At 32.2% G+C, this 15,265-nt stretch overlaps 1 protein-coding gene across 4 annotated transcripts in view; it reads right to left on the reverse strand.

Annotated features, from left to right (window-relative positions):
* The window catches only part of bur (GMP synthase burgundy), a 707,220-nt gene that overhangs the window by 367,044 nt on the left and 324,911 nt on the right, over positions 1-15,265 (reverse strand). For 3 of the 4 annotated variants that reach the window (XR_010949680.1, XM_067766343.1, XM_067766341.1), the window contains exon 5: positions 3,324-3,467. The exons of the other annotated variant lie outside the window; for it this stretch is intronic. Coding sequence is in view for 2 of the 3 variants with exons in the window: in XM_067766343.1 (XP_067622444.1) it covers positions 3,324-3,467 (144 nt within the window). In the remaining variant the exon portion in view is untranslated. The remainder of the gene's footprint in view (positions 1-3,323; positions 3,468-15,265) is intronic. 4 annotated transcript variants of the gene reach the window in all.

Below are 15,265 nucleotides of genomic sequence, written 5' to 3' on the forward strand. Positions count from 1 at the left end.
GTGCTGCCTCCCGCCGAGACGCGTAACACTCGGATTTACCGCTAAACTCTGGTAGGGGTTTCATCACATCCAACAACTCATCACAAGTTCTATCTGGTCCTTCATGACCTTGAGTTTATCCTCAAATTCCTTTTTCTGCATCTCTAAAGCAGCACAAACGGCTGCATTTACTATTTGCGAAAGCTGGGCCTCATTCATCTTTCTATCTCCTTTTTTATTATTTTCAAATTCTGAAATCAGATCGCTTAGGTCTGGGTAGCTCAAGTACCAAAAAAAAAAACCAAAAACCGGGGGAAAAGAAAAGAGGAAGAAAAAATAAAAATTTCTTAGTCCGCCCTTCAATTCCTGGATTGTCCAGAACACCGGCCAACCAATATGAAACCCCAAGAGAGCTTTGCTTTTAAAAATTTTCACTTTACTTTTACAGCTATTGTCATTTTTCACCTTTCTTTTATCAAAAAAGAACTCTAACAATATCACACGATCAAGGCTCTCAACGTACATTATTTTCCTGGAAAATATTTCACTTCTATGCGATGTCTTGAAATTATTCCACTTCCAAGCGATGCGTCAATGTTCTCTCCTCCCAGCTGATATTATCGTAAACTAATTATAGCCTTCAATTGTCCTCCTGTTTAAATAGTTGGACGCCCCTTATCCCAAAAGAGTCTCCCTTTATGGAAGCCTTTAAGATCATTTCAGTGAAATAGTCAACAAATTGGTTGCGTTTTTATTACAGGATAACTTTTATTGAATAAATCACGTAAGCCTTGTCGACCGGTCAATAAATAACTCCTCTGAGCCCCTGCAGGAAACTGAACTTAAATAACAAAACGCTAACTTACTTTACCCTAACGGAAGCGCAGCCGACGCAGCCCTGTTGTTGGTTATTTCCGACCTGAACCTGATTGCTAGGTGGGCTATCATTACTGTATTGCCTAACAAAATAAGGGTTCTTGTGGGCATCGGTGAAGAAGTTATATATATTGCGCTGGCAACCTGAAGGGTTGCGCTACGCAGCCCCTGAATCTGGTATTTTAGTCGCCTCTTACGACAGGCATACCTACCGCAGGGATATTCTGACCCCCTAACCCGCTGGGGTCTTTGACCGTTCTCGGCCTTCATTGCGCCCTCAATTGGCCTGGCAGCGAAGCTTTCCCCAAATACGTATCTCTCATGGTTTGCCTCAACTTCATGCGCAAGTGCTAGCGCAGATGGCAAGTCACTTGGTCTTGTCGCCAAAAGGATATCACAAAGGGGCTTTTAGAGCCCGGAAATAAATATCCTAAGGGATTCTCCCTGTATTTCTCGTTAATCGCCTCCCCGATGTTTGCATTGCCCAGAACACCGGTCGCAAGCTGAGGTGGTGGCTCGCAGCAGTCCCTGTGGGAAACAATGTTGTGCTGATATTGCGGACTCAGGTCACGCGCAACAGTTTGACGGTAACATAATATCTGCTTATTCCGTTTGAGTCAATCTCGCTGACTAAGGCCACACGCAACACTTTAGTTACTTTGTTGCTAATGAGCTTCCTGTAATAACTGGTATAAGTAAAACCAACTGAACCTTAATCAGTTTATGCTACGCCTCACGTTTTTAGAAATTTCACGCGCCCAACGCTTCTATTTATTTTTCTGATCAACTCCCTATATTGATGATGAGTGTGATGACTAGTACCTAGGACCTAATTATTTTCTAGTTTTTAGTAATATTACTACTTAATGTAAGTATTATTTTTAATAAAACCGTTTAATTTAACCTTTTTTTTAAATTAATTAATTTAAATTTATTTTTTCTTTTATATCCTATTTCAGACAACCAAAAACCGGTAGTCTCATCCGAAAAAAAAAGTGTATGTTAAAATTGCTCATCCATTTATGGGTCTATACGTCAGCCTATTTGTCCGGGGGGTCATTTTCCCACGTTTTTTTTTTTTTTGGCAATAACTTTCATTTAAAGAAATGTATTGTAATGAAATTCAACACACTACTTGTTCTGACCGCGACTAATACTCCTGTAAAAAATAAATATTATTTCAAAATGAAATATAATTATGTGATAATTTAATACTTAACCAGATGTTTCCGCCATTTATAAAGCTACAATCCAAAACTTCGTAAGGTTGACTAAAAACTGTATTTAACTATCTTAAAAAAAAGCGCGACGCAATGCCTACTACGGCCGCTCGACCCTTTTGCAAATCTTTGCATCAATTTAAAAAACGGCTGAAGAGGTTGTGATATTATTCATAACCATCTTTCTCTTTTCAAATAGAATTGTCCTAGACAATTATCACAAAGCCTTTTACAACGCTCACTTTCTATATAAAAATTAAAAATCCATATATATAAGACATACATACACAAGTTTTAAATCTGTGGCATCTACCCCATTTTCCCATGTATTTGGCGAAGAAAAAATGTACATATATTGTTCAAAAATATACATTTACATAGCAATTGCAGATATAAATTAATTGAGTGAGGACGATCGACTTCGCTGTTTCCTGGAATGTTGTCACATCCAGGTCAAAGTAAAAACTTGAATCCAAAAAGCTACATAGCTGTCGCCCGACCGAAAAATTGGGCACAGAGTATAGGAAAAATGATAGGTGTTACCGAACGATTTAATTTGTAACTATAACTTTTTTTCGAAAAAAATTGTTTTTTATTTTTATTTTTTTATTTTTACTAATCTTGATGTAAGTACTACCAATGTAGTTTTTTTTTTAATATTATTAGTTGTGTGGAAATTTAACTGACTCAAAGTAATAAAAAAATTGGGGTGATTTATCCGCCGAACGCATGCTTATTTTGAATTTTCCGAACACATATACAAATATTCAAAAAAACAAGTTTTCTATTTTTATTTAGATATGCATGTACCACACAATATTAATACACTTAATAAAATTTGTAAAAAAGTTATTAGTAGTTTGCCTTCAGTTAGGTCGAAACTTAAAGAATACGATTTGTCCCGTGCCAACCTTGGAATACTCCACATACGGAATTTTAAGCACTTACAAACCATCTACGAAACTTTACGAATCAAACGCAACAATAATTTTAAAACTGGGTTCATCCGTAATTGAGTTATAAAGATACCAACAGATTTTGCAGTAATCTGTATATATGATTGCTTTGACGTATCACACACGTTCTTTATAAGAGTCCGAACTCGAGTAGACACACTGGCTCACTAACGTTGCAGAAAAATATATCTGCGGTTTCAAAATGAGATTTCTGAATTATACATACTTTTAATGAAGTTTTAAACCGACAGTTCTCTTTTAAAGGCGGCTTTTAATTTGTATAATATATTACCAGGACCCTGTTGCTTCCAACTTTTTCTTTGATATATTTCATGCATTCATCTCTTCGATTGGCCAGTGTAAAATTGGGCGTCGCTTCACAAATGTCAAATAAAAAATTTGAAATCATTTGTTTCCCATTAATTGTAAGATCCACCTAAAAAACAAAAACAATTTGTACATTAAGTTGTAAGATCCATCTTAATAAAAAAAAATACAGTTTTAAGCTGTCCATTAAAAAAAGTTTGCTTTGTCGGGCAGAATATAATAAATAATGGCTAAAAATAAGCCGTGTAAAATTTCACTCGAATTGGATAACCCTTTGAACTTCCACGTTGCGTTTGAAATTTTTAAAACCATATGCATTCAGGGTGTAGCAGTTTATATAAAATAATTTATAAAAGTTAATTTGTAAATCATTTATTACGTGAAAAAACTCACGGAGTTAGATTATGAAGATAGATTAGGTTAGGTTGAACTGGCCGGCCCATGAGGGCCTCACATAGACTGAATGAGTCCGTAGTGTTACCAGAAGTTTTTTTTAACTACCAAACTGAAGAACCCTATTCTGATAAAATTTAACATCCTTAAATGTTGCAATTAATTAGATTTGTTGAGCTGATTGGCCGCGGTTATTGAATAAAACTTCCTTTTGGTTTGTTTTATATTCATAAATTTTAAAATTGGTCGTTATTTCGAATTCAATCTGAAGTCATCATCAGGACTGAATACAAAACAATAACAATAGTTAATTACACAGAACATATATATTGTAACGAATTTAGGGAAATTCCACTTCTGCTATCATTCGAATCACTAAACTGTTGAATAAATAACTCCAATATTCAATAATGCAAAATGGCCTTTATTAGATTACTTGAAAGTACTTCACAATAACACTTCACAAGCAATAGCGTGATTAAAACAAACTGATTAAACTATATATTTAAATAAATTTATTCTCACTTTTAAAATTTTTAAAAATAACTAGAAAATTTTCATTTTTTTAAATTTTGATTTTGGCGACCTTTTTGTTAACTAATCAGTTTTTGCTAGCTGGCTTCAGGTCCGAATTGAAATAAAAACACAAGGATTTTTTTTATATATTACCAATATATTTCGATTACAAACGGTAATCGTCTTCAGGGTGAAAACTACAAAACATAAAAACAACAAAATAAATAAATAAATAACAAATTTTCTAACATAAAAATTTTTAAAAAATTATTCACATACATTTTTTTACACGTGTGTATCACTTGACGTGGAGTTTATCACTGATCGTTTGTTTGTCAACAAATATCTATAGAAGCTAGCGGAGTTATCTACGTCCGTTTTGTAGTTCATTCGTTTGCTGGTTGGTGTTTTAATAATGTGAAGCATTTCCAGAGTAAATCGTTTTCTATAATGTTGTTCTTGTTGAAGAATAGTAGCTTTGTGAAACTTTGGTGAGTGGGAGTTTTCAGTACAGTGGGTCATAAGTGCAGTTTTTTGGTTTGCAGTATGGTGGCAATATTTGTAATCCGATTTGTGTTGCGCTAGTCGAGTTTTAAGTTTGCCTTTTGTTGTTCCAACATATACGCTGTGGCATGGTTCGTTGTTTTTTCCATGGCAAGGGATTTCGTACACTATATTGCTTTTTTATGTATGTGGATTTTTGATTTTGTTTGATTATATATGTTTTTAAAGTATTTATCGGCTTATGGGCTATTTTTACTTCATCTTTGTTGTAGCAGTCTGATTTGGCCAATCGTTCCGACAATTTTGGCACATAAGCTACTGACTTAAATATTTTCTGCGGTTTTTCTTTTTCTTTTTCTCTTTCTTGATTCTTTTCTTCTTTATATTTATTTAACAGGGTTTTAATTATGTTTTCAGGAAAATCATTTCTTCTTATTAATAGTTTTATTTCATTTTTAATTTCCTCGTGGTGAGTGTCGTCCGTAATTTCTAACATTCTTCTTATACAGCCCATTGCTGTATTCATTATCATCGTCTTTGGATGCTTTGAATAAAAGTTGATGATTCGTCCTGTTGATGTTGATTTCTTATACCACTTTAACTTCAATTCATTTTTGCTTCTAATAACAATTGAGTCAAGATAAGGTAGTTTTCCGTATTCTTCAAGTTCCGTTGTAAAATTTATATATTTGTTGAAAGAGTTTAGTGTGTCCAGCGTACTTTTTACATCATCTTCGTGTATTATAGCAAATAGATCGTCGACATATTTTGTGAGTAATCTGGGTACTCTTGCTAATTTTGTTGTTGTGTTCTCTAATAGTTTTTCCATCACTATATCGGCAATTACTGGTGATGTTGGGGATCCCATCGGCAATCCTTTTAGCTGTGTATACAATATATCATTGAATTTGAAATACCTATTTTCTTAGATGCAAAACGTAAGTATTTCCATAAACAGTTTTTTTGGTATATTTGTTTGTTGTTCTATTTGCATCCAATTGTCTCTTATGATCTCAAGGGCTAATTGTGTGGGAATGCTGGGAAACAGGGAAATTACGTCGATAGATATTAGCTTTTCATTGTCAGAAATGTAGGTGTTGTTAATTTTTGTTTTAAACTCAATTGTATTTTTGATGTTGTATGCCGAGTTCGCTGTTGCGTTTTTTAATATATCTGCTATATATTTGCATAGGCTGTGTGCTGGTGATCCAGTGGCCGAACAGATTGGCCTGAGCGGTGTTCCTTCCTTATGTAGTTTTGGTAGCCCATATATCCTCGGAGGTAAAGCTGTTGTTGTAGATAATTTATTTTTCTCCATTTTCGAAATTAAATCCAATTTATACAGTTTTTCGACCAGACTGTTATTTTTGCTTTGTAGTCTCGATGTAGGGTCCTGTCTTTGAACCCTATACATTGTCAAGTCGTTTAATATATCGCCCATTTTCTTATTGTAGTCACTTATATCCATAGCTACCGTTTTATTGCCTTTGTCAGATGTTAATATACGAATGTTTTTATTTTTACTAAGAAATTTCCGCGTCCGTCCCACTGTATCAGTTATTGCACGATCTATTGCACTCTGCCTATTTGTTGTTGTGTGATCTTTTATAAGTAATGAGAGTTTTGTTCTTGCTTCCTCTTGTTTCTCTTTAACTTTAATTGTTTGTACAAGATCCTCTCCATCAGCTATATATTTGAATAAAGAAAATTTTGTATTCTCGATTGGAGGCGCAAATTTTGGACCTTTTGTCAAAAGCGTTTGTATTTCTGATGGAAACTCGACTTCCGTTTTGTTTACGAACCAAACTTCATTTTTATTGTTGTCAACAAAGAGATGATTTCGATTTTGACGCAGTTTGTCGTGCTTTGCTTCTTGTTGTTTATTTAGAGTTGTTGTGAGTTTTTCTGCGACTTTTGTTTCACTTTGAAGCAATTTCTCAAAATCTCCCGCGTTTAGACATTCCTTAAGTTTTGTTTTTGTTTGTTCCATCTGTTGCTGCTGTCTTTTTGGTATGTTGTGTTTTTGTTTTATTAGCAGACTAAGTATTTTTGTGTGAAAACAATATGTATGTCTATCTAAAGTTCTGTCTATGCCTGTTTGTGTATAACGATCAAATATGAACAAGCTATTATATTTTGTAGAATTTTTAATAAAATTAGGAAATTTAGATTCTCTGCACTTTGTGGACAAACAAACGATCAGTGCTAAACTCCACGTCAAGTGATACACACGTGTAAAAAAATGTATGTGATTAATTTTTTAAAAATTTGTATGTTAGAAAATTTGTTATTTATTTATTTATTTTGTTGTTTTTATGTTTTGTAGTTTTCACCCTGAAGACGATTACCGTGTGTAATCGAAATATATTGGTAATCATAGCTAGCTGATGAAGAAGTGAAATTCAGAAACATGTCCTAGTAACCATCGCCGTTTGTAAACTTACAATTTTTCTCTAATATCAATTACAAAAACCATTGTATAAAGCAATATGAGCAAAGCTCGCTAATTAAATACATATGATCATATTGATGTAATAGTAACAGCGGAAGTATTAAAAACAAATACTGTAAAAATCCGAACAAATGTTACTAAGCTTTCAAAAGCGCGCCTAAAAATCATATCCACACCATTAGGAATAAACTACATATGGAGTGTGTGTGCCTACATGGTGATCAAAAGGAATATAAACAAAAAGGCAACTCTTAGAGACCAATTGTACAGCGAACAACGGGACATTCATATGGCTTAGCAGCTAAAGGCTTGCACTGATATGAATGTTGGAGATTCGAGTTCAACGCTCAGCTCCCGAAAAGCTAGCTGATGAAGAAGTGAAATTCAGAAACATGTCCTAGTAACCATCGCCGTTTGTAAACTCATAATTTTTCTCTAATATCAATTACAAAAACAATTGTATAAAGCAATATGAGCAAAGCTCGCTAATTAAATACATATGATCATATTGATATAATAGTAACAGCGGAAGTATTAAAGACATTTACTGTAAAGATCCGAACAAATGTTACTAAGCTTTCAAAAGCGCGCCTAAAAATCATATCCACACCATTAGGAATAAGCTACATACAGAGTGTATGTGCCTACATGGTGATAAAAAGGAATATAAACAAAAAGGCAACACTTAGAGACCAATTGTACAGCGAACAACGGGACATTCATATGGCTTAGCAGCTAAAGGCTTGCTCTGATATGAATGTTGGAGATTCGAGTTCAACGCTCAGCTCCCGAAAAGCTAGCTGATGAAGAAGTGAAATTCAGAAACATATCCTAGTAACCATCGCCGTTTGTAAACTTTCAATTTTTCTCTAATATCAATTACAAAAACCCTTGTATAAAGCAATATGAGCAAAGCTTGCTAATTAAATACATATGATCATATTGATATAATAGTAACAGCGGAAGTATTAAAAACAAATACTGTAAAAATCCGAACAAATGTTACTAATCTCTCAAAAGCGCGCCAAAAATCATATCCACACCATTAGGAATAAACTACATACAGAGTGTATGTGCCTACATGGTGATCAAAAGGAATATAAACAAAAAGGCAACTCTAAGAGACCAATTGTACAGCGAACAACGGGACATTCATATGGCTTAGCAGCTAAAGGCTTGCACTGATATGAATGTTGGAGATTCGAGATCCTTGCTCAGCTCCCGAAAAGGTAGCTGATGAAGAAGTGAAAATCAGAAACATGTCCTAGTAACCATCGCCGTTTGTAAACTTACAATTTTTCTCTAATATCAATTACAAAAACCATTGTATAAAGCAATATGAGCAAAGCTCGCTAATTAAATACATATGATCATATTGATATAATAGTAACAGCGGAAGTATTAAAAACAAATACTGTAAAAATCCGAACAAATGTTACTAAGCTTTCAAAAGCGCGCCTAAAAATCATATCCACACCATTAGGAATAAGCTACATACAGAGTGTATGTGCCTACATGGTGATCAAAAGGAATATAAACAAAAAGGCAACACTTAGAGACCAATTGTACAGCGAACAACGGGACATTCATATGGCTTTAGCTGCTATGCTCTGATATGAATGTTGGAGATTCGAGTTCAACGCTCAGCTCCCGAAAAGCTAGCTGATGAAGAAGTGAAATTCAGAAACATATCCTAGTAACCATTGCCGTTTGTAAACTTACAATTTTTCTCTAATATCAATTACAAAAACCCTTGTATAAAGCAATATGAGCAAAGCTTGCTAATTAAATACATATGATCATATTGATATAATAGTAACAGCGGAAGTATTAAAAACAAATACTGTAAAAATCCGAACAAATGTTACTAATCTCTCAAAAGCGCGCCTAAAAATCATATCCACACCATTAGGAATAAACTACATACAGAGTGTATGTGCCTACATGGTGATCAAAAGGAATATAAACAAAAAGGCAACTCTAAGAGACCAATTGTACAGCGAACAACGGGACATTCATATGGCTTAGCAGCTAAAGGCTTGCAGTGATATGAATGTTGGAGATTCGAGTTCAACGCTCAGCTCCCGAAAAGCTAGCTGATGAAGAAGTGAAATTCAGAAACATGTCCTAGTAACCATCGCCGTTTGTAAACTTACAATTTTTCTCTAATATTGGTAATATATAAAAAAACCCTTGTGTTTTTATTTCAATTCGGACCTCAAGCCAGCTAGCAAAAACTGATTAGTTAACAAAAAGGTCGCCAAAATCAAAATTTATTAAGACGGAAGGCACGCCGTATACATTCAACAACAAAAATGGATTATACTTAAATCAAAACCAACAGCAACAACGCCAGAGCATTAATAAATAAATTACAAATATGTCAAAAAATGTGGTAAAGCAAAAATGTAATGTTAATTTCCTTTTAAAGTGCAGAAAATCTAAATTAGTTCCCAATTTTATTAAAAATTCTACAAAATGTAATAGCTTGTTCATATTTGATCGTTATACACAAACAGATATAGACAGAATTTTAGATAGACATACATATTGTTTTCACACAAAAATACTTAGTCTGCTAATAAAACAAAAACACAACATACCAAAAAGACAGCAGCAACAGATGGAACAAACAAAAAAAAAAACTTAAGGAATGTCTAAACGCGGGAGATTTTGAGAAATTGCTTCAAAGTGAAACAAAAGTCGCAGAAAACCTCACAACAACTCTAAAGAAACGACAAGAAGCAAAGCCCGACAAACTGCATCAAAATCGAAATCATCTCTTTGTTGACAACAATAAAAATGAAGGTTGGTTCATAAACAAAGCGAGAGTCGAGTTTCCAACAGACATACAAGTGCTTTTGACAAAAGGTCCAAAATTTGCGCTTCCAATCGAGAATACAAAATTTTCTTTATTCAAATATATAGCTGATGGAGAGGATCTTGTACAAACAATTAAAGTTAAATAGAAACAAGAGGAAGCAAGAACAAAACTCTCATTACTTATAAAAGATCACACAACAACAAATAGGCAAAGTGCAATAGATCGTGCAATAACTGATACAGTGGGACGGACGCGGAAATTTCTTAGTAAAAATAAAAAAATTCGTATATTAACATCTGACAAAGGCAATAAAACGGTAGCTATGGATATAGGTGACTACAATAAGAAAATGGGCGATATATTAAACGACTTGACAATGTATAGGGTTCAAAGACAGGACCCTACATCGAGACTACAAAGCAAAAATAACAGTCTGGTCGAAAAACTGTATAAATTGGATTTAGTTTCGAAAATGGAGAAAAATAAATTATCTACAACAACAGCTTTACCTCGGAGGATATATGGACTACCAAAACTACATAAGGAAGGAACACCGCTCAGGCCAATCTGTTCGGCCACTGGATCACCAGCACACAGCCTATGCAAATATATAGCAGATATATTAAAAAACGCAACAGCAAACTCGGCATACAACATCAAAAATACACTTGAGTTTAAAACAAAAATTAACAACACCTACATTTCTGACAATGAAAAGCTAATATCTTTCGACGTAATTTCCCTGTTTTCCAGCATTCCCACACAATAAGCCTTTGAGATCATAAGAGACAATTGGATGAAAATAGAACAACACACAAATATACCAAAAAAAACTGTTTATGGAAATACTTACGTTTTGCATCGAAGAAAATAGGTATATCAAATTCAATGATATATTATATACACAGCTAAAAGGATTGCCGATGGGATCCCCAACATCACCAGAAATTGCCGATAAAGTGATGGAAAAACTATTAGAGAACACAACAACAAAATTAGCAAGAGTACCCAGATTACTCACAAAATATGTCGACGTTCTATTTGCTATAATACACGAAGATGATGTAAAAAGTACGCTGGACACACTAAACTCTTTCAACAAATATATAAATTTTACAACGGAACTTGAAGAATACGGAAAACTACCTTATCTTGACTCAATTGTTATTAGAAGCAAAAATGAATTGAAGTTAAAGTGGTATAAGAAATCAACATCAACAGGACGAATCATCAACTTTTTTTCAAAGCATCCAAAGACTATGATAATGAATACAGCAATGAGCTGTATAAGAAGAATGTTAGAAATTACGGACGACACTTACCACGAGGAAATTAAAAATGAAATAAAACTATTAATAAGAAGAAATGATTTTACTGAAAACATAATTAAAACCCTGTTAAATAAATATCAAGAAGAAAAGAATCAAGAGAGAGAAAAAGAAAAAGAAAAACCGCAGAAAATATTTAAGTCAGTAGCTTATGTGCCAAAATTGTCGGAACGATTGGCCAAATCGGACTGCTACAACAAAGATGAAGTAAAAATAGCCCATAAGCCGATATATACTTTAAAAAACATATATAATCAAACAAAATCAAAAATTCCACATACAGAAAAAAGCAATATAGTGTACGAAATCCCTTGCAATGGAAAAAACAACGAACCATGCCACAGCGTATATGTTGGAACAACAAAAGGCAAACTTAAAACTCGACTAGCGCAACACAAATCGGATTATAAATATTGCCACCATACTGCAAACCAAAAAACTGCACTTATGACCCACTGTACTGAAAACTCCCACTCACCAAACTTTGACAAAGCTACTATTCTTCAACAAGAACAACATTATAGAAAACGATTTACTCTGGAAATGTTTCACATTATTAACACACCAACCAGCAAACGAATGAACTACAAAACGGACGTAGATAACTCCGCTAGCTTCTATAGATATTTGTTGACAAACACACGATCAGTGATTAACTCCACGTCAAGTGATACACACGTGTAAAAAAATGTATGCGATTAATATTTAAAAATTTGTATGTTAGACAATTTGTTATTTATTTATTTATTTTGCTGTTTTTATGTTTTGTAGTTTTCACCCTCAAGACGATTACCGTGTGTAATCGAAATATATTGGCAATATATAAAAAAAAAACCCTTGTGTTTTTATTTCAATTCGGACCTCAAGCCAGCTAGCAAAAACTGATTAGAAAATTTTCATTTTGAAATAAGGTTAAAAGTAATATAACTTAAAAATAATTTACAAAATTAAAGTATATTTTACAAAGTAGATAACCCTTATATGTGTTATTGCTATGTTGTTGAGGTTAAAAATAACTTAATAGCTGTTTGTTAAATATTATCAATTATAATTATGTTTTTGAAGAACCTAGAATGAGGTTGAGTGATAGTAGATAGCAACTTTGTGTGCACAATCACTCAAAAATTAAAAACTTGTATTATGCAGAATATATGTTCAATATATAGTTGTACTCTACATAATGTATGTCCAAGTTGTTGATAAGGAATGAAAAGTTGATTCCTAATTCTTTTGAGGGTGATATGAAATTGTGAATGATTCCTGTCATGTTAATGAGTTTAATATTGAACTTTTAATATGATTTTAATTTCAATATGAAATAATTGATATATGTCAATAAAAATTATTTTAAGAAATATTAGTTTGATTTTAAAAATTTAAGTATTTCTTGTTTTTGTAGTTTTGTTTTGTGTTGTTTTCGAATTGAAAATGAGGTTATTGTTTGTATTTTGGGTTAGAATATTTGGTGTTGTGAAAGTTCTTGTATACATAATTGATAAATGTAATTATTTATATACTGGAGAAGAAGTTTACACAAGTAAAAATAAATTTGGTAATATTTAATTGAATAAAGAAAAATTTATTTTAATAATAAGGCAATCAAGAAAAATATTTTTTTTTAAATATATCAACATATAATTAAAAGGTTAAATATTGAAAAAATATTAAAATAACTAAAAAATGTAATTAAATAACTTGCTGCGAATTTCCAAATAAATTTTGTTTGAAATTTTGATTATTGATTGTTTTTATCGTAGTTAATTTTAAATTGATTGAAAAGTAGTTTCATGTAAAATTATTGATTGTTAATATTGGTAGAAAATGTTGAAATTTGATAGAAGAAAAATTTGTATTGAAAAATGTTGAGGATTGTTGATAGATGGTGGAGTTAAAGCCATAAATTGATATTGAGATTGAATGTTGTTAATTTGCACAGAAGAAACTAATTCTGAATTGAAATTGTGGTTATTGTTAATATTGTAGATGTGCAAATGAATCAAGTTTGTTTTCATAGTACAGAAAGAAGATGCAAACATATTCAATTGAGAAAGTTGAAGATAATGACGTAATTAAAATATGGCACAAACACAAAATTCATGGTAGTATTTTATCCTGTTAATTTCGTTTTTTTTTAATTTAATGGTTGTTCTAGTATGAAAACGCACTGAATATAATTTTTAAAATTTATATTAAACAGTATTCAATGATGTGATAATTCGGAACAGGATCGTGTGCGCATTTGCTGAAACCGGTAGATAGTCTGTAATTGGTTCAGGCAACTAAAAGAAATTTTCTTTGATAGCACGTCACTTAGCTGCACTTCTACTTGTGGTATTTTATTGGTCAGTAGTTTTGCGATACGTAAAGCGCCACATTCAACAATTATATAAAATATAAATATAGGTCTCCTGGCAGGATCGCCATTATAGTTTAGAATAAAACTATATATTTTAAAATTTTATTAATTTTTTATATTAAAATATTAATATTCATATTGAAATTTTATAAAAACTGACAAGAAAATTTTCTTTGTGAAATATTATTCAAAATAAATTAATTCAAAACTAATTTATAAAAATATAGTATATCTAAGTAAAGTAGATAACTCCACATTTATATATTGAACATATATTCTGCATAATACAAGTTATTAATTTTTGAGTGATTGTGCACACAAAGTTGCCATCTACTATCATTCAACCTCATTCTACGTTCTTCAAAAACATAATTATAATTGACAATATTTAACAAACAGCTATTAAAAAAAAAATAAGTAAATTTAAATAATTTATATAAAATTGTTAAAATATAAAAATAATCTTTAAAAAAATTGAAAATTTAAAATGTTTAAAATTATAAAATTTTTAATTATATTATAGTTGCAAAATTTTCAATTTAATATTAAAATAAAAATTGTACTTACATAAAATTAAATTTAATAAAAAAATATTAAAATTAATAAATAGTTGATTGATGATTGCAAAGATTTTAAGCGAATCAATTGCGTTTTTTTGACGTCATAACAATTAAATACATCGTTGTTGTTGTTTATGCAATGGCTTTGTTATGCAATGGTTTTGTTGTTTTCTCTCTATATATCTTCATTTTCATGGAGATATCTTCATTTACAATCCGTTTTTGTGTGTCCTCTGCGCAAAATTGTTGTAGTAGCTCTTGTTGTTGTGGCGTGGATAACCCAACCGTTGTTTTAAAGCGTATTATGTTGTAAACGTGGTTATAGCTATTATAAGAGCTATAGTTTCGTTAAATGAAGCACAAGTTATTCACTATTTATTTTATTAATATTATTATTTAAGTCAGTCAATCGTTGGGGTATTTAGGTGTCGCAAGGAGAATTCACTTAGGATTTGCATTTACTGTTTTAATCATAAGATATATATAAAGAAATTCCAACAGTTTCGAAAATATTTATTTGTTCTTTACGTAAACAAACTTTATGTGTTTATTAGAGATGCCACGAATAGTGAATTGGCCGAATACCGAATACCGAATATTCGGCAACGCTGTCGGCCGAAGCGCCGAATATTCGGCCGCCTAAGATTGGCTCAAGCAGAAAGAGCAAGACAAAAAATTCTTCTAGAAGCTCTGAAAATAGTACCGATGACGATTCTTCTCCAATTCGTAAGAAAAGAAGCCTGAATGAAAATAATAGGACTACTGAAATACACGACAGTTTCTGGAACTGCTTTGAGGAAGTCGCTACAGATAATATGCAAAATGCTAATGATGAGGAGGACGTGGAGAAGAATGCTGTGGCAAAGTTTAAAAGTTTGCTAAAGTTTATCTTTCTTCTCCTGGAAGTAGCGTGTATAGTGAGACCTTATTTTCTGATGCTGGTAACATTTACGATGAAAAGCATAATCGTTTAC

This window comes from Eurosta solidaginis, chromosome 2 (genome assembly GCF_040869045.1).
Source record: "Eurosta solidaginis isolate ZX-2024a chromosome 2, ASM4086904v1, whole genome shotgun sequence".
Lineage (NCBI taxonomy): Eukaryota > Metazoa > Arthropoda > Insecta > Diptera > Tephritidae > Eurosta > Eurosta solidaginis.